The sequence below is a fragment of the Podarcis liolepis genome (genome assembly GCF_965112155.1).
Source record: "Podarcis liolepis genome assembly, chromosome: Z".
NCBI classification, from domain to species: Eukaryota; Metazoa; Chordata; class Lepidosauria; order Squamata; family Lacertidae; genus Podarcis; species Podarcis liolepis.
Window position 1 is genome coordinate 32,482,393 of NC_139570.1, and position 19,665 is coordinate 32,502,057.

General features: G+C 45.0%; 1 protein-coding gene across 3 annotated transcripts in view; it reads right to left on the reverse strand.

Annotated features, from left to right (window-relative positions):
• Positions 1–17,210, reverse strand: part of SNAPC4 (small nuclear RNA activating complex polypeptide 4) — a 33,120-nt gene extending 15,910 nt beyond the window's left edge. The window contains exons 1-14 of one of the 3 annotated variants that reach the window (XM_083484955.1): positions 16,860–17,210; positions 14,849–14,990; positions 13,829–13,872; positions 11,545–11,712; positions 10,132–10,257; positions 8,711–8,789; positions 6,827–6,908; positions 5,818–5,922; positions 4,822–4,894; positions 4,488–4,652; positions 3,306–3,453; positions 2,794–2,900; positions 589–683; positions 318–412 (exon numbers count right to left, since the gene is read on the reverse strand). In XM_083484955.1, coding sequence (XP_083341081.1) covers positions 318–412; positions 589–683; positions 2,794–2,900; positions 3,306–3,453; positions 4,488–4,652; positions 4,822–4,894; positions 5,818–5,922; positions 6,827–6,908; positions 8,711–8,789; positions 10,132–10,257; positions 11,545–11,712; positions 13,829–13,872; positions 14,849–14,981 — 1,420 coding nt within the window. In that variant the 5' untranslated portion in view covers positions 14,982–14,990; positions 16,860–17,210. Of the gene's footprint in view, positions 1–317; positions 413–588; positions 684–2,793; positions 2,901–3,305; positions 3,454–4,487; positions 4,653–4,821; positions 4,895–5,817; positions 5,923–6,826; positions 6,909–8,710; positions 8,790–10,131; positions 10,258–11,544; positions 11,713–13,824; positions 13,873–14,848; positions 14,994–16,859 lie in introns of all 3 variants that reach the window. The other 2 variants (XM_083484957.1, XM_083484956.1) reach the window with 2 other exon arrangements.
• Positions 17,211–19,665: the final 2,455 nt, after the last annotated feature.

Sequence of the window (19,665 nt, forward strand, 5' to 3'; positions counted from 1 at the left end):
ATTGCTCACCTCTTCTTCCCTTTGGTAAATGACTGTACTGTTGAAATGGCGATGAGATCGCACTGGCCTATTTATTCTGAATCTATTCTGAATGTTCCTATGTGATGCCATTAAAGTTTACTTGACTTGACTATTATTCAGATTGCACACTAGCCATGAAATCCCAGGCACTACAATTTCTGTGCCCCAAGTTTTAAAATTACCCAAGGAAAAAGAGTCTGTCACTTTCCAAGGTAATAGAATCATAGAATTGTGGAGCTGGAAGGTACACCTAAGGGTCATCTAGTCCAACTCCCTGCAAGGAAGAGCCGCCTTACCCACGCCATATTTCTCAGTCAGCTCGATGAGCTTCATTTCCTCCTCCTCACTCCATTTGCCCTTCTTGATGTCACAGTGCAGGGCATGCAAATACCTGCAACAATTGGGGGAGGGCAAGAAAAAAAAGATGTTGCCGAGTGTTACACTCCTTCTGTCCTCAGGCCACTGCACCTCAACTCAGTCAATCAAATCTGTCAGTCTGAACCCTACCCTCTGGAGCAGCAGAAACAAGCTTGCTCCATCTTCCATGTGAAGGAAGGGAACACTGACCTGTCTCGGCATTGGATATCATTCCTGCCGGGCACCTCCATCCGAATCTTGTACCAGTCCTGTGCTCCGTATTTAGCAACAGCCTTCAGCAACACCTGTGGGAAGGGGACACACAAAAGCCGATTCTTCACTTGACTATTTAAGCTTAGTGGTCACCTGCTACCTAAAAGGTATCTGAGCAACTTGCATTGAAAAACACGGAAATGCATTAGACGTGCAGTCTAAATAAGCACTAATGTCTCTCTTCTATGCTGGAGAGAGGTAGTGGTGGTGTAGTGGTTAGAGCCACAGTTCCTAATGTGAGTGGTGGGATGACCTAGGGCAAGGAGGCAGACAACAGTGCTGGAAGTGTCAATGCCTATCTGTGGAGAGGAAAGCTGCTCTTTCCATGCCTGGCAGGGCTCTAAGTCAGTCTACCTTTTTAAGGAAAGTTTTTTCCCATATTGTTTCCAGTATCACTTGCTCTGTTATCACTGGACTTGAGCCCACACGATAGTCTAAAATACAAAGACCTTGTACACTTTTTATTATCGATTAGTAGTAGCTCAGCAATGGAAACAACAATGGAAACAATGGAAATCCCGTAGTGATGCTAGATGATCGTTGCTCGATCAGAAAGCATTACCCACCAAATCACGGTGAGACTAGGCTCCCTTTCTGAATGAGACAGAAAATGCTTTTGCTCCACCTTCCATACAGGAATGCTTGTGGAGAGGATATTTAATTTAACATTTCTCCAATAAATTTGAAGGATATATAGTACAGTGGTGCCTCGCATGACGAAACGAATCCGTTCTGTGATTCTCTTCGTCTAGCGGTTTTTTCGTCTTGCGAAGCAAGCCCACTGACGGATTAGCAGATTAGCGCTATTAGCGGCTGTCAGGGGTTCAGGAGCAGAGACGCAGAGAAGGGAGGAGACAGAGAGCGAGGGGGAGGAATACGAAGGAAGGATGAGTGGGGATGACGACCCGAGATCACCGAGCCTGTCTAGCGAGTCCGAGGATTCCCAGAAGGGAGCGCCAGCAGCCAGAGCAAGGGGGGAGAGCAGGGGGACACCCCAGGAAGAAGGGTCCAGAGAGGGATCAGAAAGCAGCAGTTGGAGATCGGGACCCACGTTCCCAGCCGGGAGCAGCGGGGAGAAAGGGGACCAGATATCGGGCTCCGGAGACTTTCAGAAGGAGGGAGGGCATGAGTCAGGAGTAGTCACGCCCACCTCGGGGAGCGAGGAAACGATCAAGAGGAAAGTGGAGAGTTGGGCGCGCGCGCCAAGTTCAAATGTAACGGAAGCTGGCGCAGTCAGCAGCCCAGAGAGTGAACCGGGTCCCAAAGCCCGCCGCAAGGAGGCGGAAGGGTCAGGGGGGTCCGCGTCAGAAGAGAGTAGGAAGGGAGAGACCCAGGGGGGCAGGAGGACCCAGAGACGGAAGGAAAGGCGCAGGAGGTGGAGCAAGGCTAGGGTATTAAGCTGGTGCGCCAGAGGCGGAGACTCAGACGGGTCTTCGTCGTTCTGACCTAGAAGAAGTAGGGCTGCACGTTGCAGTTTGGAAATGGAATCTGTAATCCAATAAAGACTCTTTGAAACTGAACGCTGGCTGACTTGGTCCTATGTGAGCTGGGACTGGGCGGCAGCCCTGACAGCGGCTTTTAGCGGCTTATCGGATCAGCTGATAAGCGGCTTAGCGGCTTAGAAAAAGGGGGGGGAGGGGAAGAAACCGCAGGAACTCGCAAGACATTTTCGTCTTGCGAAGCAAGCCCATAGGAGATTCGTTTTGCGAAGCACCTCCAAAACGGAAAACTCTTTCGTCTAGCGAGTTTTCCGTCTTGCGAGGCATTCGTCTTGCGGGGCACCACTGTATTTGCTGTCTCTGAAGACCCATCAGTATATCTCTCTCATCCATCTCAGTATAAAGCACTTTCCCATATATTCCTATTTAATTCAGTCCTTTGTTCAGAACCTTGAGGACTAGTATCTAACTTTATGTTAAAGGGAAACGGCTATAGTTCAGTGACAGAGCACCTGACTGGCATGCAGAAAGTCCCAGGTTCAATCTCCAAGTAGGGCTGGGAAGCAACCCCCTGACTGAACCATTAGGAGAGTCGTTGCTGCTGCCAGTCAATGTGGGCAATACTGAGCTATATGGACCAAATATCAGCTTATTAGGTTTACACTAATCCCCACCCCCCAAAGGCAACAGGAAAGGGCCTTACAGCATCTTCCTCTGGAGTCCAGGCTCCTCGCTTCAAGTTGGGGTCCACTCTCTTGGTCCACCTATAGATCAGCTGGGCGGAGTCCCTGCCCTCCATATAATAGGCAACTGTAGATGGATAGAAGAGGGTGTCTCATTGGTTTCTCATTGTCATCAAGCTGTTCAGGGTTTTGCAAAGTAATACAAGGTCATTGAACTTGGCTTGCTAGGAGATGGGCAGCCAATGCAGCTGTTTTAACAAGGGTGTTCCATGTTCTCAGCCAGAAGCTCCTGTCTTCAGTCTAGTCACAGCATTATGCCCCAGCTGGAACTTCCAAACCAGAACCAAGAGCAGCCCCACACAGAATACACTGAAGTAGTCCTTCCTCAAGGTTACAAACGCATGGACTACAGCAGTCAGGCTATCCTCATCCAGGAACAGCTAGGCCACAGTCTTGACATGGAAAGCTATGAAAGAAGGGGAGGTACTGGCATTGCGAGGAAGAGGGTCTTTCCCCCAGGGACACTACTCACTTTTCCGGTATGGAATGTGCTTCCCAACCCTCATTTCTTGGACCAGCTGCAGGAGTATCTGGTCCTCTTCTGGGCTCCACTCACTCTTCTTGAATTCCTTGTTGGAGGCCTGAAACTTCTGCAGGCATTGGAAAGCTGTGCGCTGTGTCTGGAGAGTACAGGAAAGCAAAGAGGAGGGGTGAGGAGAGGAAGAGGCTGTGTGAGGGGAAAGAGGAGGCACAGGTGGAGCAGCTATCCACGTTAAGAGTTCCCCAAGTTGGCCTTCTCAGGGAGAAAGAGTCAGGTGCAAAAAGCACATTAAGAGGGCACTGCAGGAAAATACGCCAAGCATCAACATAGTACTAGGGGTGCTCTTCCACTTGTGGAGTGCCTTCCCCTCACAAAACTGCCAGGCACCAACCTTAAAAAGGTTACTTAACCCAAACTTTTAGCAACTGCTAACCTCCCCACTTAATTTCTAAAGACCATTGTTTATGTTCTAAGATTAGTTCTTTGATCACTGATCTACTCCCTATCTGGATGAATTGCCTTAATGCCTTGGGGGTGGGGGGGAATAGGATTCCACAGGAGGGCACTAATAGGCAAGGGGACAGCAGGGTGTGTAAATAACAATCAGACTAGTATCACTGGATCAACTGCATCAGTTTTCTTGAATTAATTAAACTGAATAGCTTTAACTGGATTTTAAATGAATGTGCATTTAACTAGGCCTGTTTTGAGTTTTATTGTGTATTATTCCTGAGTAGGCATAGCACAACACTATTCTGAATACAGTGGTACCTCAGGTTACAGGCACTTCAGGTTACAGACACAGAAATAGTACCTTGGGTTAAGAACTTTGCTTCAGGATGAGAACAGAAATTGTGTTCCAGTGGCAGCGCGGCGGCAGCCGGAGGCCCCATTAGCTAAAGTGGTACCTCAGGTTAAGAACAGTTTCAGGTTAAGAACGGACCTCCAGAATGAATTAAGTTCTTAACCCGAGGTACCACTGTAATGCTTTTTACAAGCGTAGGGTGGGGAGCACTGGGGATGTCTTTGTGGAACCAAGGGGATGGGGCCCTAAAATGTTTGGGAACCACTGCTCTAAATAAATAGCAATGACTAATATTCACACAGCAGCATCAGTGCCTTTCCCAGACTCCCTTCCCACCCCTAGTCAAGAGCCCGATCCATGGGCCTCACCCCCAACTCCAGGGCGATGGCTTCCCAGTCCTGGCAGTTGTGCCTGGTGGCAATTTCCTTCATCTTTTCGACCTCCTCCTCATTCCACTCCCTCTTGCTGATGCTGGGGTGCTCGAAGTTCTGCCAGTACTTCCTCAACTCCTTCGCATTGCGGGTTCCTTCAAACTAGGGAGATGCGGGAGAGTAAAAGGGACCGCACAGCCTGCACCACGAATAAAAAGGCCACAGGCCACATGAAGCGCAAGGGGCCACCCTCCTTCCATAGCTGCACCATCACAAACAATTTTTAAGCAATGAAGGGGAGCCCACCTCACCCCTGCCCACAACGACTCACATTTATGTTGGCAATCTTCTCCCAGTCGTGCTCATCCAACCTGTTCCCCAACAAAGATCCCTCCGGCAATTGGCTAGACTCCGCAAGAGACAGAAGTGACATTTAGGGGAGAAACCATCACCCAAGGGAGCAGGGTGAGCTGTGCTTCTGCCCTCTTGCTCTCTCACTAAGCGCTGCAAGATGGGACCTTAACTCTCAGTTCTGGCACCCTCACAGGCCCAACTTCCCACTTGGTGGAGCCGCAGAAGAGGGCCGTATTTATGGCAGCTGTTCCCAGGCTTTGGAACTCCCTTCCTAGAGAAACTAGACAAGATCTGCAACCTAGCTAAATACAGAGGCAGAATTCTTACATAATAATAATGATATCTAGTTAGGTTTAGGGATGATCACAGTGTGCTACAGTCACAACCAATCACTCATTGGCATAAGTCTGGGGCACAGGTGATGGTGCTACTAAAGGTGTTGACTCATTAAAAGAACAATACTTAACCCTTGTATATTTTGCCAGTTTTTCTGCTTCAACAAACAGCATGCTTAGGCACAGGGAGTCATTTAGGGTCAGTGCCATCTAGGGAATTTCAGCAGGCCTCATAAAATGGAAGGCAGGTAACATAAACAAATTTAATAATGTCCCTTGATAAATTTAATAATTTAATAATTTTCCTAGAGAAAATAGACAACATCCCTCCTTCTTGTTTTCCTGCTAGCAGGTGAAGATATTCCGACAAGCGTTTGCTAACTGACTGTTGGTTTTTTGTTTTTTAAAAAATGGAAGGGCTTTTAAATAATGCTGTGCTATTTTTACTGTTTGTGTTTTAAGAAATTTGTTTTTTGTATTGTTTTATTTCTATCACAATTCAATTACGTCTTGACAAATATATTTCATACGTTTTTCATTTTTAGTATTTTGCCTGTGTCATTTTAATTTATGTAAGCCGTCTGGGGAAAAGACAGGATATAAATAATTATGAAAATAATAATTAGTAGGCTTCTTACTTGATATCTTCTATTTCCTGTGTTGTTTCCTGGATCTGCTTCCACAAAATCTGCCTCCCCATCTCATCCTCCAATTTATCCCGCTTCTCATTGAGATAGTCGAGCCTGGTCAGAAACATTTCCAAAACATTTAAGAGACATTCACATATGTGTAAAAAGAAGCATGCAACGAATGCACTGGGAACAATACTAGAAAATATAGACACCAAACTTTGTATCTCTCAACCACGCCCTAAAACTCATGTCAAGTTCAATTTCAGTTCCTTTGCACACAAGTCAAAGCTAAGGAGTGTCTCGGATAAGGAAAATTCATTTTTAACCTAGAAACCTTGGGGTTTTGTGTTGCTACAAAGAAATGAGCATCAGCCTCAAAGTGCTGTGAATATTCACGAGGCAAATGCTATTTTTGTCAAAGACGAAAGCACAGCCCCACTGTGTCTGAACTATGAGGAACGGCAAGGTATAGATGACTCACAAATTAGCCACATTTAACCTGTGTGATTTCAACTTTACAAATCTAAAATTGCACAAATTAAATACACAGAAGGCAGAGAACTGAAAAGCTCTTTCCATGTCAGTTTTCCAGGTGCGGAAAGAACTCTTAAGCTCTCAGATTTGCTTGCCAGGCTCTGGGAGACTATTGAGGGATCTCGCAGGAACTCACAACAGCCAGAGCCCAGGAAGCAAGGTGGAGAGCTTAAAAGCAGTTAAGCGCTGTCCAATGTTTTTAAATGGCCATTTCCCAGTTTTCAAAGGGTTGTTTTGTGCTATATGGGATTCCACCTTCATGTGATATCCCCAGAACGTAACCTCTCCATAAGCCACAAGTCAACTGCCCAAACGTTTTTGAACAAATAAAGACAACTAAGAGGTAACAAGAATTGGAAAATCAAGATACTTCTGGGCTAGATGGAGCAAAGGCCCTGATTCAGCACAAAATACTTTGCTCTCCCAGCCCCACTTCTGTGGGAAAGGGGAGCGTTTTGCAGGAGCCCCCTTCTGTACTTACTTCAAGAGCTTGGGCTGAAGCAGGTGCTGCAATTGGTCACTCATGACAGACTGACGGAGCAGCAGCTTCTCTTGGCTTTTCCCTATGGAAGACCAAGGTGGGGGGGAGGTATTACAGAAGGTCACCAAGTAGCGGGAAGGAAGGCCAGGAGCCCAAAGGGAGGTGAAGCCAAAGCCAACAAAAGGCAGAGCCTACTCTCTCTAGTCTGTCCCCATCTCTCTCTCAGTAGTGGCTGCGTTCCTCTATGGGATTAGTGGGCTGGAAGACAGGGAGCCCAAGCCAATGAGAGGTGGAACCAACTCAATCTAGCTTTGCCCCCATCCTCCTCCTCCCAGCTGAGGGGGCAACACTGGGGCTGAGAAGGGGAAGCTGGCGGGCGGGTCCATGATTGTAGGAGTATCTCCCCATTCTTATTCCATCCCTGAATTCATTTTGTGCAGCTAGAGCTTGACAGCCTGAAATCTGTGTGTGAGCTTTACTAAACCTTTCCTAATAGAACAGACAGACTCTTTTTAAGGAGAAATGTGCACACGACTGTGTACTGTTACAGCTCATAGCACAACTGAAAAGAATGGAAGGTAAACAGATAAGATACAACAATAAGAGAACAAAATACTAGCAGATCAGCCAATCATAGTAGTTACAATAAGTCCTGGGTCAAGAAGAGAACAAAGATATCAACATAGATAACTGAAAGCAGTTTTTCATTTAAAACATGTATCTACCGGCGTTTCTTTGGGGAACGTGCGTTAGGGAGCACCCTTTACAAATTCCTCCAACATTCTGGTGTTAGCAATAGAATGGGAAGGTTGGGTTGCACTGCTCAGAACAGCCAAACAATCTCTGAGAGGTTTAATAATGATGCCAACATGTTGTAACTGTTTAACTCTGAAGGGAAGAATTGCTGAAATTGTCTGATTGATTAAGTAGTCATCAGCTGTGTAGCTGGACACGTATAGAAGATGGTGTCTGACAGCATCCAAGGGCAGCCTCTTTCTGTTTTTTCAGAAGGCTAACCCTATGTATATTTGTATTAATAAGGCCTAACTTCTCACTTAAAGCCTGTGTCTACTGGCATTCCTTTGGGGAACTGTATATAAATTCTTCCAACATTCTGGTGTAAGTCATAGATGAGAAGGTTGGGGTGGGCAGGTGAAAAGAGCCAAAGGATCTCTTGAGTGGTTTAAGAATGACGACAGTATGTTTGATGGAAAAAAATGTTGTAATCATTTGGTTCTTTTGTAATTACATGTGTAGCTTAGCAGTGTACTATAGACTAGATTTAAGAGCATGGAAATTGCAGCTTGCTCCTGGTTTTTTCAGGAGACTGACTCCTACATACGTTTGGATCAATAAAGGCCTAATATTTATTTTTTTCACATTTAAAGTCTGTGTCTATTTGGTGTTACTTTGGGAACCCCAGCTGGGGCACACCCTTTATAAATTTATCCAACAACAGTACCCCACCCCGGACTGCTGTTATAAGGCAAGCAGGTGGGGGCTGACCAAGGGCAGACTGAGGTTGGTGGGTCATTTGCCCCGTTTCCCCAGTGGACTGGACTCCCTGCTGTTGATAGGAAAACTCCAACCATCGTCATTTGCTCCCTTGACTTCTATTAGTTGGAAACAGAGAAGGAAGGTGGTGGGCTCTCTCCTTTGCTGGAGTTTTGAAAAGCTGGTTGGTCACCTGTCAGGGATTCTTGAGCTGCGATTCCGGCATTGCATAGAATCGGGAATTGGGATAGATGACTCTTGGGGGGGGGTGGCCCTCTTTTAACTCTACAATTCCATGGTTCCAGAAACCAAGTCAGCTCATGCTGAAGGTTTCAATCAATTCAAACCTAAAATAAGTATGTTATTGTAGCCCCCCCAAATCCCTCTTACATTTGATAGTGAGCAGCTCCGCAAAAGACTTGATGCCTTGTTTTGCTTTTTCCCTGGCGTCGCTGTTGGCAGGAGGGCCCTAAAGAGGGGGAGGGGGAGAGAGAAAGGGCACTACAGATGTCACAAAATAATCCCACTTTGGTCCTCAATCTCTGTTATCAGACAAGCCCCACTGGTGGTTTTCAAAAGTGTGCATAGTGTCAAAAGTGTTTGCATGGGTCATGGGTTGCTCTGGATACGAACGGGATCCATTCCAGAGCCCCGTTCGCATCCTGAAGTAAACATAAGATGCGACTGTGCGTCTGCATGTGCCACGTTTCGCCGCTTCCGCGCATGACCTCATTTTTAGCGTCTGCGCATGTGCAAGTGGCAAAACCCGGAAGTAACGCGCTCCGTTACTTCCGGGTCGCCGTGGAGCGCAACCTGAAAATATTCATCCCAAAGCTACTTCAACACGAGGCATGACTGTACCTGTCTAATGTCAATGGGCAGGGAGTTTCCAAGTGTAGGCACCATCACAGTAAAGGATGGATGTATTGCAGATATGGAACAGGGATTACAGAGTTACTGTAACAGGGCCAGCTCTCCTGATCAAAGCACTCAAGTGGGTGTATATGGGGGGAGCCTATCCTATTCTATGTGTTTCTGCACTACAACTCCCATCAGCCCCTGCAGCTGACATGGCCAGAGATCAGGGGCAATGAGGGGAAGTCCAGCAACAACTGGAAGGTCTCAATTCAGTCCCCTTGGTATAAATGATCTCATTGGTACCTGGTTAAAAACAAGTCCAGATTGCAAACAAAGAGCAGTATCAAGCATCAACCAGAATTTGGCCTCTTCATCTTCCAAGATGCATGGTGGTTAGAGCATTGGGCTAGGACCTGGAAGACCAGGGTTGAAGTCCCCCACTCAGTCATGAGACAATAGGTGATGTTTGTCCACTCCCTCACTCAGCCTAGCCTAGTTTGCAGGGCTGTTGTGGGGATTAAATGAAGGCTATGAACTGGGACAGAGCAGGGTTCAAATGCCCAATCTGTCATGAAGTTCACTGGATGTGACCTTGGACTAGTCACTGTCTCTCAGACTAACCTACCTAACAGGGTTGTTGTGGGGATTACATGAGGACTAGGACCTGGTAGAGTGCAGGGTCCAAATCCTCACTCATCCTTGAAGCACACTGGGTGTGGCCTAGGGACAAGGACTGCCTTGGCCTCATATACCTCACAGAGTTGTTGTGAGGATAAAATGGAGAGGGGCGAGAAATGCATATGCCACCTTGAGCTCTTTGGAGAAATGGTGGGATATGAATGTAATCAATCAATCAATCTTGCCGTAAGACAAGGGGGCTGGAAACTAGGGAAGGAGACAGGGTTGTCCACCTCTATCCCCAGGAGGAAGAGAGGCCAGCAATGGATACTTACGAACCCTGACGTCATGTCCTTGAAGTACGGCTTCATGAAATGGCCTAGAAACAAATTTGCTGGCAAGGTTTTGCTGTCACTTGACTTAGTGCCTCTCGTCCCAGCCAGCTCCCATGTCAGCTTTTCCTGCAAGGCATTGAAAAGAGAGACAGAGAAGAAGAAGAATAGAATTGTAGGGTTGAAAGTGCACCAAGGGTCATTGAGTCCAACCCCCTGCAATGCAAGAAATTTAGGGAAGCGGTTCTGAAACTTTTTGGAGCCACTACCCCCTTGGTTCCATAAACTCAACCCCACTGCCTCCTACCCTGTAAAAAGCATTATTCGGAAGAGCAGCTTGCATGACCCGCTAAGGAAGATAGCACAGTAAGATTCAAAACAGTAACAATTGCACAGTCATTCAAAATCCAATCAAACTATTGAGTTTCATTAATTAACCCAAAAGATTAACGTGATTCAGTCATATTAGATATTCCATTAAAATATTTGTATGCATTCCTACTAGTGAAAATGTAAGGGAATTGATAGCATAAAATATTTATTTATAGCTACACACAGGGCTCGTTCAATGTGCTCCCTGGGTTTCCTGCAGGCATCTAGTTGGCCACAGTGAGATGAGGGTGCTTGCAGAGTTGGGCCATTGGCCTGATCCAGCAAGATCATAGGCACTTATTGTTTTGTTTTTCTGTTTTAACTATTTATTAGTGCTTTTATCTAGGGTTTTTTTTAATTGTGTGAGCTGCCCTGAGATATTTTGGTGAAGTGTGTATATAAATTTAATAATAAATAAATAAATAAATAAATAAATAAATAAATAAAACTTAAATTCAGAGGCACAGCTGTGATGGCAGAGCATAGCCACCATGGCTAGTAGCCATTGAGAGCGTTCTGCTCCTCCATTAATTTGTCCAGACCTGTTTTAAAGCCATCACTGTCTCCTGCTGGAGAAAATTTAACTCTGTGATGTAGTGAAGAAGTCACTTCTGTTATATTTCCTGAACTTTCCAGCATTCAACTTCCTTGGATGTCAACAAATTCCAGAGTTATGAGAGAGGAGTAAAACTCTTCTCATCCACTTGCTCCATGCCCTGCAAATTTTATAAACTTCTATCATGTCGCCTCTTCCTCACCTTTTTTCTAAACTAAAAGGTCCCAACCTTTGCTCATAAGGTTGTCGCTCCATTCCCCCTTGATCATTTGGGTCACAATTTTCTGAAGCTTTTCCAACTCTGCAATGTTCTTTTTGAGGTGAGGTGAACAGCCTTCCAAATCTGGCTGCACCACAGATTTGTATTACTATATTGACAATTTTATTTTCAATCAGCTTTGTTCAGGCTACAACACAACTCCACAAACCCCCAGAGAGAGCTGAAACATTCCAGAGTATTCTTAAGGCAGCCCCACCACAACACTGACCTGCTGCTCTCTGTTCTGGGCCAGCCAGAGGGTGATCTCCTCAATCTTCTCCTGAATCACCTCCTGGTAAACCATGTTCATGTGCAGGCAGGTCTCCAGGGACTGAGGGAGATGGATGTCCACTTCACTCCCCACTCCAGCACCCTTCTCCCCATCTAGGTCTACCTCCTGATCCAGAAGGAGAAAAAGAAGAGTTGATCAGATGGCTGGAAAAAACAGACTTTACAGAAGGTAGAGAGGCAGGCAACTGATTTAGTTGGATGCATCAAGGGCATGGCCCTTGAAATTCCTACAGACAATATCACCTTCCTTTGCAAACATCAAACATGTTTTCTCCCAAGGTTTCCACAACCATACGCGTGCAGCAAAACACTTCTGGGTTTGCCGCTTTCACAACGCGAAGCTTACGTTACCCGAGGGTAATGTACGCCGGGGTGCTAGTGTATTGCTTAGTTACCAGAGGGGCTGAAATAAACTTGCTACATGTTATCACGTATAGTGGGAATGTAAGTTGGTGCAATATTTAGGGAATTTGATTTTCATGGAAATAAATATACCAAAGACACTATGGCTTGTTGGGCAAAATTAAATTTTGTGAATTCTTCTGATGATGCCAATGTAGATATATTGGCAAAAGGTCTTATATATGACCTTGGCAGCTCAATGGAAAACAGCCCCAAATCTTACACTGGGAGCTCAATACCCCTGACTCTGGAAGATAGCTAGAATGAACAAAATTACACCTAATCTGAGATACAGAACTAACTGCCAGACACTTTTTATATGATCTGGCATTCTTTTACGACATCTCCACTTGCAAGACAACCTTCCCTGAAAGCCTGGCAAATCTGGAACTAGATCTGATAATTTGATAACACTGATAGCCCTTTCTTGGATATTGTTATTTTATCCCACATGCAACTAGACTTGGTCTACATTCCAGTTTTATAATTTTGCTTTAATTGTCACCTGTTGTTATAATTGTTCTCTCTCTTTATATACACCTTAATAATTGTACCAAATAAAAATACTATTTTCTTTCAGCATAGAATCATTGAATTAAAGTGTTGAAAGGGACCCTGAGGGTCATCTAGTCTAACCCCCTGCAATGCAACTCATTCATCTTTTTTTTTTTGTTCCTGTGAAGCTTCTGCCAAAATGACTACACATACACACACACATACAGTGATATATGCTGTCGTTTCTGCATTGCACAGGGCTGGACTAGATTACAGACATTCTGAATGTTTGACTGTTCCTCACAAATAAACCAGTAGCAACAGCAACAGATGTATCAACACAACCCACCTCTGGATCTGAACCACAGCCCAGCATTTCTTCTAGCTATCATTCACCCCCCCCCAGTCCTTGTAACATCTGTAGTAGCATCCCGTGAGGGAGAGGAGGAATGGTAATTGCAGTGAGTTTTTAAATAGTTTTTAAATGGTTTTCTAGGGGAAGTTCTGGGTTTACGTAAGTTTGCTTAAAAGCATGAAGACCAAGAATGTAACATAAGATGCAAGTTACCTGTAAATAAATTATACGCAAGCCACTTTGGGAGCCTTTTTCACTCAAAGTCCCGGTGCCCTGCTTATGTATTTATTAAATATCCAATTAAATTTCTAGCCCACCGTTTCCTCCCAAAAAGCCCAGAGCTTGAGACACATTTCATGTTTCTTCTCACAAGTGATCTCATGAGCAGAAAAGTGAACTGGAATTTAATAACAGCTTGGTAAAAGGTAAAGGTACCCCTGCCCGTACGGGCCAGTCGTGTCCGACTCTGGGGTTGTGTGCCAATCTCACTTAAGAGGCTGGGGGCCAGCGCTGTCCGGAGACACTTCCGGGTCACGTGGCCAGCGTGACGAAGCTGCTCTGGCGAGCCGGCACCAGCACAGCACACGGAAACGCCGTTTACCTTCCCGCTATAAAGCGGTACCTATTTATCTACTTGCACTTAGGGGTGCTTTCGAACTGCTAGGTGGGCAGGAGCTGGGACCGAAGGACGGGAGCTCACCCCGCCGCGGGGATTCGAACCGCCGACCATGCGATCGGCAAGCCCTAGGCGCTGAGGATTTACCCACAGCGCCACCAGCGTCCCAATAACAGCTTAGAGGGGTCTTAAAAACAGCTTAGAGGGGCCTGGATGGAACTTCCACAAAGAAGGGCAAAGTCCTTTATCCACATGGAGACTAACTTTTTAACAACAATAAAAAAAAGGATGTGATTGTGAATGTAACATATAAACCTCCAAAACAGGAAGATATTATTTGAACCAGGTACTTGCCATGTTGTCATGAGTATCAGAATCATCATCATCATCAAGGTCATCTGACAGGAAAGGAAAAGAAATATTAGACAGAATACAGGCAAAGAAAGCAAAAATTTCAAACAGTCATGGCAGGAAGGCAGCCTAACTGTGACACTCTTGGTGTGTTGTGGTTAAGATAATGTACTAAGTAGGTTCACATCACAAATTGCTGGATAGCGTTGAAAAGCCATAATGTGCTACACAGGAAGAATAACAACAGCATATCCTACAGGCTTGCTGTAAGGATTAATCAGATCATATTTGCCTGTAAGGCCCATGTTTAAAAACAAAGGTGAGTGCAAACTTAAGATGCATGTGAGAAGCACTCTGAGGGCTACTATCAGATAAACATTTATGATTGCAGGCAGTGGACATTCCCGAGCTAATGTGGGGATTGAACCTGAGGCCTTCTGCATGCAGACAGATAAATGGCATGATGATGAATGACATGATGATGAACAACTGTGGTGGTATTCTGGATGTATTTGAACTAAAATCCCACAAACTCTAATCAAGTAACAATCCCACCTACTACCAAGGTAGCCTCAAGGTCCTTGTATTAATTTACAAAGCCCTGAGTCACTTAGGTCCAAGGTACCTCAGGGAACACCCAAACCTTTATAATATCCCAGCTGAATCACAGAGATCACCCACAACAGCATTGTTAGTTGTTCCCTGAATTGGTGAGGCTCATTTGACAACAAGGAGTTTTGAGCGTCATCAATCCAGTCCTATGAAACTCTCTGCCATTAGAGATGTAGCAGCTGCTGAAAACTTTTCTATTCCACCAGGCCTACTACACAGGCAATTAAGACAACATCCTTCTACAATGATTATCTGATGTCTATCATTAATCTTTTTTGGGTTTAATATATGGGTTTTTTTTGTTATAAACCACTTTAATATATTTAATATATTACACTGTGGTCATAGAAATATTTTTATAAATAAATGTGGATTGTAGAAGACATAAGAAACACTCAACAAGCATTGCACCTTCAATGTCAGAGACCAACTCAGGACTAGAGCTTGAGACTTGGGACTCGACGCTTGCGACATTGGGGCCCAGGCTCCTTTCCAGCTCTTCAATCTCCCAACGGATTTTCTCTCTTTCTGCTTCTATATCCATCACTTATATCTGCTACCAAGAAGAGATAAAGACAAAAAAGAACTATAAATAAAAGATCAGATTCAAAAGTAACATGCATTAGCAGTGATTCCTGTATTGCAGGGGGCTGGACTAGATGGCCCATGGGGTTCTCTCCTAACTCTGCAATTCTTTGGTTCTATGAATCTGTGCACACTTAGGCCCTCCTACACATTAAGCAGTACCAGAAGCACTGATCTGCAATAGGAACATGAGAAGCTGCTTTATGCGTGTGTTGGGGTGTGGGATTCAGGTTCCTGAAGGACTTGGCTTTCATTGTGGGCAGTACCCATAGCACAGTGGTAGAGCACACAGGTTCAATCCCAGGTATGGAAGGCTCTCCAGTAGCACAGCTGAGAAAAGAGCACAGAGAAATGCTGTAAATCAGAACAAATGCTACAGGAATGCGTGATTGTTAAGAATCAGGTGTCAATATAACGTAACTTTCACTTAACACAGGATTGTCAGAAGCTGCCAATTAATTATTATTTGGTGATAATTTCAGTTAATGTTATTATGTACTACTATATTCTACTGGGTTACTGAATATTAATTTTATATGTTGTTTATTTTAAAATCACATTTTTATTATGACTTACTTGCATTGTGTAATGTTGTGGGTAATTTTGTTGTATTTTTTTGTTCTTCCAACTTGTAAACTGCCTTGTGTATAGCAAAATAGAAACTTGGTATACAAATTAAAAGTGAAAAGAAATGAAGTCAGACCACTGGCTCATCTATCCTAGTAGTGACCACACTGACTGACAGCAACTCTCTAGGTTTTCAAACAGTTTTTTTGCAGCCCTATACAGAGATGACAGAAACTGAAGTCTTTTGCTAGTATGTGTTGTAAATTTTTAAATTTCCACTTTCAGATTTCAGTTGTTATGGTTTGAATTTAAACACCAGCCTAAGAAGTTGCTTTTTCCTAAATCAGATCCTTGGTTCCTCTAGCTGAGTGCTGCCTGCACTGACTGGCAGCATCTCTATGTCAAGCTGCAGTGCAAGCCCTACGAAAACCTTCATGCTTTGCCCCTTTGCAATGGCAAGACACTGGCAGCAGTCTGTCTCAAGAGAAAATAGATAGTGCCTCAAGGGATGAAGTCAAACTGCTGCATTAGAAAGTGATCTCCTGGGGCACAAGCTTGGGCAGTGTGTATGGAAGCCCTGGGCTGCCCACATGACATGACCCTACTCTCAGTCTCACTGCTGTAGTTCAAAAGAAAGCAGAGCAATACAGTTGGCACCAACTTGGCTGCAAGAGTTGCCCAAAGGAGGAGTACAAGGTGCAATACAACCGCCTTAGGGACTCCACTCCAAACTTGTGTACAGTTTACTCCTTAGCCTTTTATTCTCCCAAAAATATCCCACAAGACAGCAGAGGTTTAGGTTCAGTTTTCCTTCACCTAGAGGGGCTACCTTCCCAGGGGCAGATGAGCATTGTCTGCCACTCACTCCCCTCTACAGCATGTGCAGGAAATTGCCTTCTTGTCCATTTGGCCCAATATTGGTCTCTTCTGCTCAACCCATGGTAGCCCATGCAGAGGATTTAAGTGCCATCGGCTACCCTAACCTGGTTTAGCACACCAGTCAAAGCCATTTATGGTGGGTAGCTACTGTTGTATGCTGCCAGCTTCTAAGAGCCACGGGAGAGGTGTGAGTGCAGGGTGGGGACCAAAGGTGGGCAAACCACCCCAGAAGGAGCATGATGTGTCCCCTACTAGATGCATACCCAGCACCCAATACACCACCCAAGGGCAAGAAAACCTGGATGATCAGAAGAGGCCTTAGCTGCACCAGCTAGGAAGGGGAGCCTCTGCCCACTGGCAGCTTGCACCAAGAGGCAAGCCCTCTACTCACCGCATTCTCACAAGCAGCATCTGCCCGGAGGGAGTAGCGAAAGACTGGGCTAGAAGGGCAGCGGGGGCGTCTGGGGGCCCCTTATGCTGAAGAGGGGAAGGACGCTAAACCCAAGCCGATACACTCTGTAACCATCTCTGCCAATGAAGCCAGACAAGGCACTAGTCCACAGGGAGGTATTTGTTCCCTCTCGCAACCAAAGTTGTTCGTCCTGATCGCCTAAGAGGAGCTCTGACTAGCCACAGGCTGGCTAGTAAGACTGGTCGTAGACGAGCCACAAAAGACAGCCGTTTCAGCCGAACGGCGTGCTTGCCACCAAGGAGCTGCCTGAACCGGAAGCAAAACAGAACAGCGTCACAACAGCCGTGACCCGCCACTTCCGCTCTGTCGGCAAACCAATAGATGCCCGCTCCAATTAGGAGAGCAGGTCGCTCTGACCCCTCCCCTCCTTCAGTAAAAGGAGTGTCTAAGGCGCAGCAGCAGCAGATCCCGCCCCATTTTCTCCCGCATGCGCAGTGGCAGGAAGAAGCGGGGGGGGGGAAGGGACTCCAGGTGGGAAGGAAGCGACTGCGCAGACCGCCTTCTCCCCACAATTATTATTATCATTATCATCATTTCATTTCTATACAGCTTTATATTTTTAAGAAGGTTTACAATCTACATTAAAATATCAACTAAAGCAACCCAGAATAAAACATTACCTAAGAAAGTCAAATATAACGTATACATCCAAAGCATCATAATTAACAGGAAACTATTATCATAAAGATTTCAAAATAAAACATTACAACAAATGAGGTTCAGTATATAATGCACATATAATTTGTGACTCTTCGAAATGTATTAAGAGGTTGAGTCCCTTGCTTTTTAATTGTTTCAATTGCTTTTTAATTGTTAATTATGCTATTTTAATTATTCCCTAATCATTAACCAACTAATTTATTAGCATATAATTAGGCAGTACCTCACCCCACTGCTTTTCTTTTAACAATGATTTTTATTATTTCATTATTTAAAATATCACTGCTCATTTCAAGAAGTGAGGTTACAGGAACCAGGCAGAGGGCCTTGTTGGTGCTGGCGCCCACCCTATGGAATGTCCTCCCATCAGAGGTCAAGGAAATAAACAACTACCTGACTTTTAGAAGACACCTGAAAGCAGCCCTGTACGAGGTTTTTAATGTTTGGGGTTTTTTGTGTTTTAATATTCTGTTGGAAGCTGCCCAGAGTTGCTGGGGCAAACCAGTTAAATGAGTGGCATATAAATACTATTAGTATTATACTATTATTACTATTGCCCTCCAAGGAGCTCAAGTGATGCTGAAGTGGTGTCCCCACAGCCTTGTGAGGTAGGTCAGATTCAGATGGTCCAGGGCTCCAAGGAAGCTTCCTTGGCACACTTTCTTTTTTGGCAAGGGGTGGTGGGAAGAATAATCTGACTCCTGGAATCCTGAGGCTAATAGAGAAGGCTTCTGCGACGGTTGGTGTCAACAATATGCCACAGAGTGGTCAAAATCTCTGCTTATTTTATTATTTTGATCTCTTAGCCAGTCACCCTTTTTAAATAATTTTAAAGTGCATATACATAGCAGGCCACACTCAACAGAAAACCAATCCTTCACCCTTCAAAATTAGGAAATATTCTGTTAAAAAATACACACTTTATTTAATTACACAGAACAATCTCAAAGCTATCTTGGCTGCCTTAATTAATTCAGAAGCAAAAGGTCCTAGGACAGGTGATGAAGAATTTGATCCAAATCTAAAAAATGAATGAATATACTTTTTGGACAGGGTGGGGGAAGGGAACCAATATATAATCCAGGGCCAACTTTATATAATTTCTTTCTCCTTAGTATCTTAAAATTGTAAAGCTGCTAGTGGGGGCGGGACCAAACTTCACTAGGGCTATGCAATGTCTAGTTTTCCATATTGTGGTATGTTGTTGTTGTTGTTTAGTTGTGTCCGACTCCAGTGAGCACTCAGGGTTGATTTCCTTAAGAATGGATATATCACCAGCTAAACATCATAATAAACTGAAATAACACCCCTTCAGGGAGCAAGCCTGGGCAATGTATATGGAGGTCCTGGATTGCCCCAACAGCAAGACTCCCCTCTCAGCTGTGCTCCTAAGCAAAGCAGTGATACACCTTTGGCACTGTCGCCGGAAATTACCCCCCCCTTAACACGTGTATTACACAAGCACCACACTCACACATACACGCATCTCCCCTTCCTGACCCTAGAGATGTCCCTTTAGAGGGCCATCCCTTAAAAGCCTTCCGTAAATAAGGAAGCGCTAGCTTGACAGCTTCCCGCTATAGCGCTCCGCATCGCCCTATCTTTATTGTGAGTAGACCGGCCAACCGAACTCTGGGTCAATCGGCGGCTGCCTCAGCCAATCAGCGTTAGCGAACAGCGCCCCTTGCGGCGGCCACGCAGGTACTGCAGGCTACCGGCGCTTTTCTCCCCTTGCTTTGACAGCTCTCAATACAAAGTTTCCGAGTTCAATTGACCGTGACTGATTTAATCAAAATGTAGCAAGCTGCTTCCTGAAGGCGAAAGTGCTTTGAACTTCAAGGACAGTATTCTTCATAAATTCACTAAAAATCAGCCGTACCTCGGATTCTCACGGGACCACTTTTATTCTGCTGCATATTACAAGGACTATCAAAGGGGGGTGGTCTGGTATCAAGCGGCCATAATCCTTTCACCGAGCAGTCACGTACTCTGCGTTCCCTCCAAGTAGACGTGACAACCTTGATAGCCATCACTGATGGGCTCAGACAGAAGGCTATCAGGGATA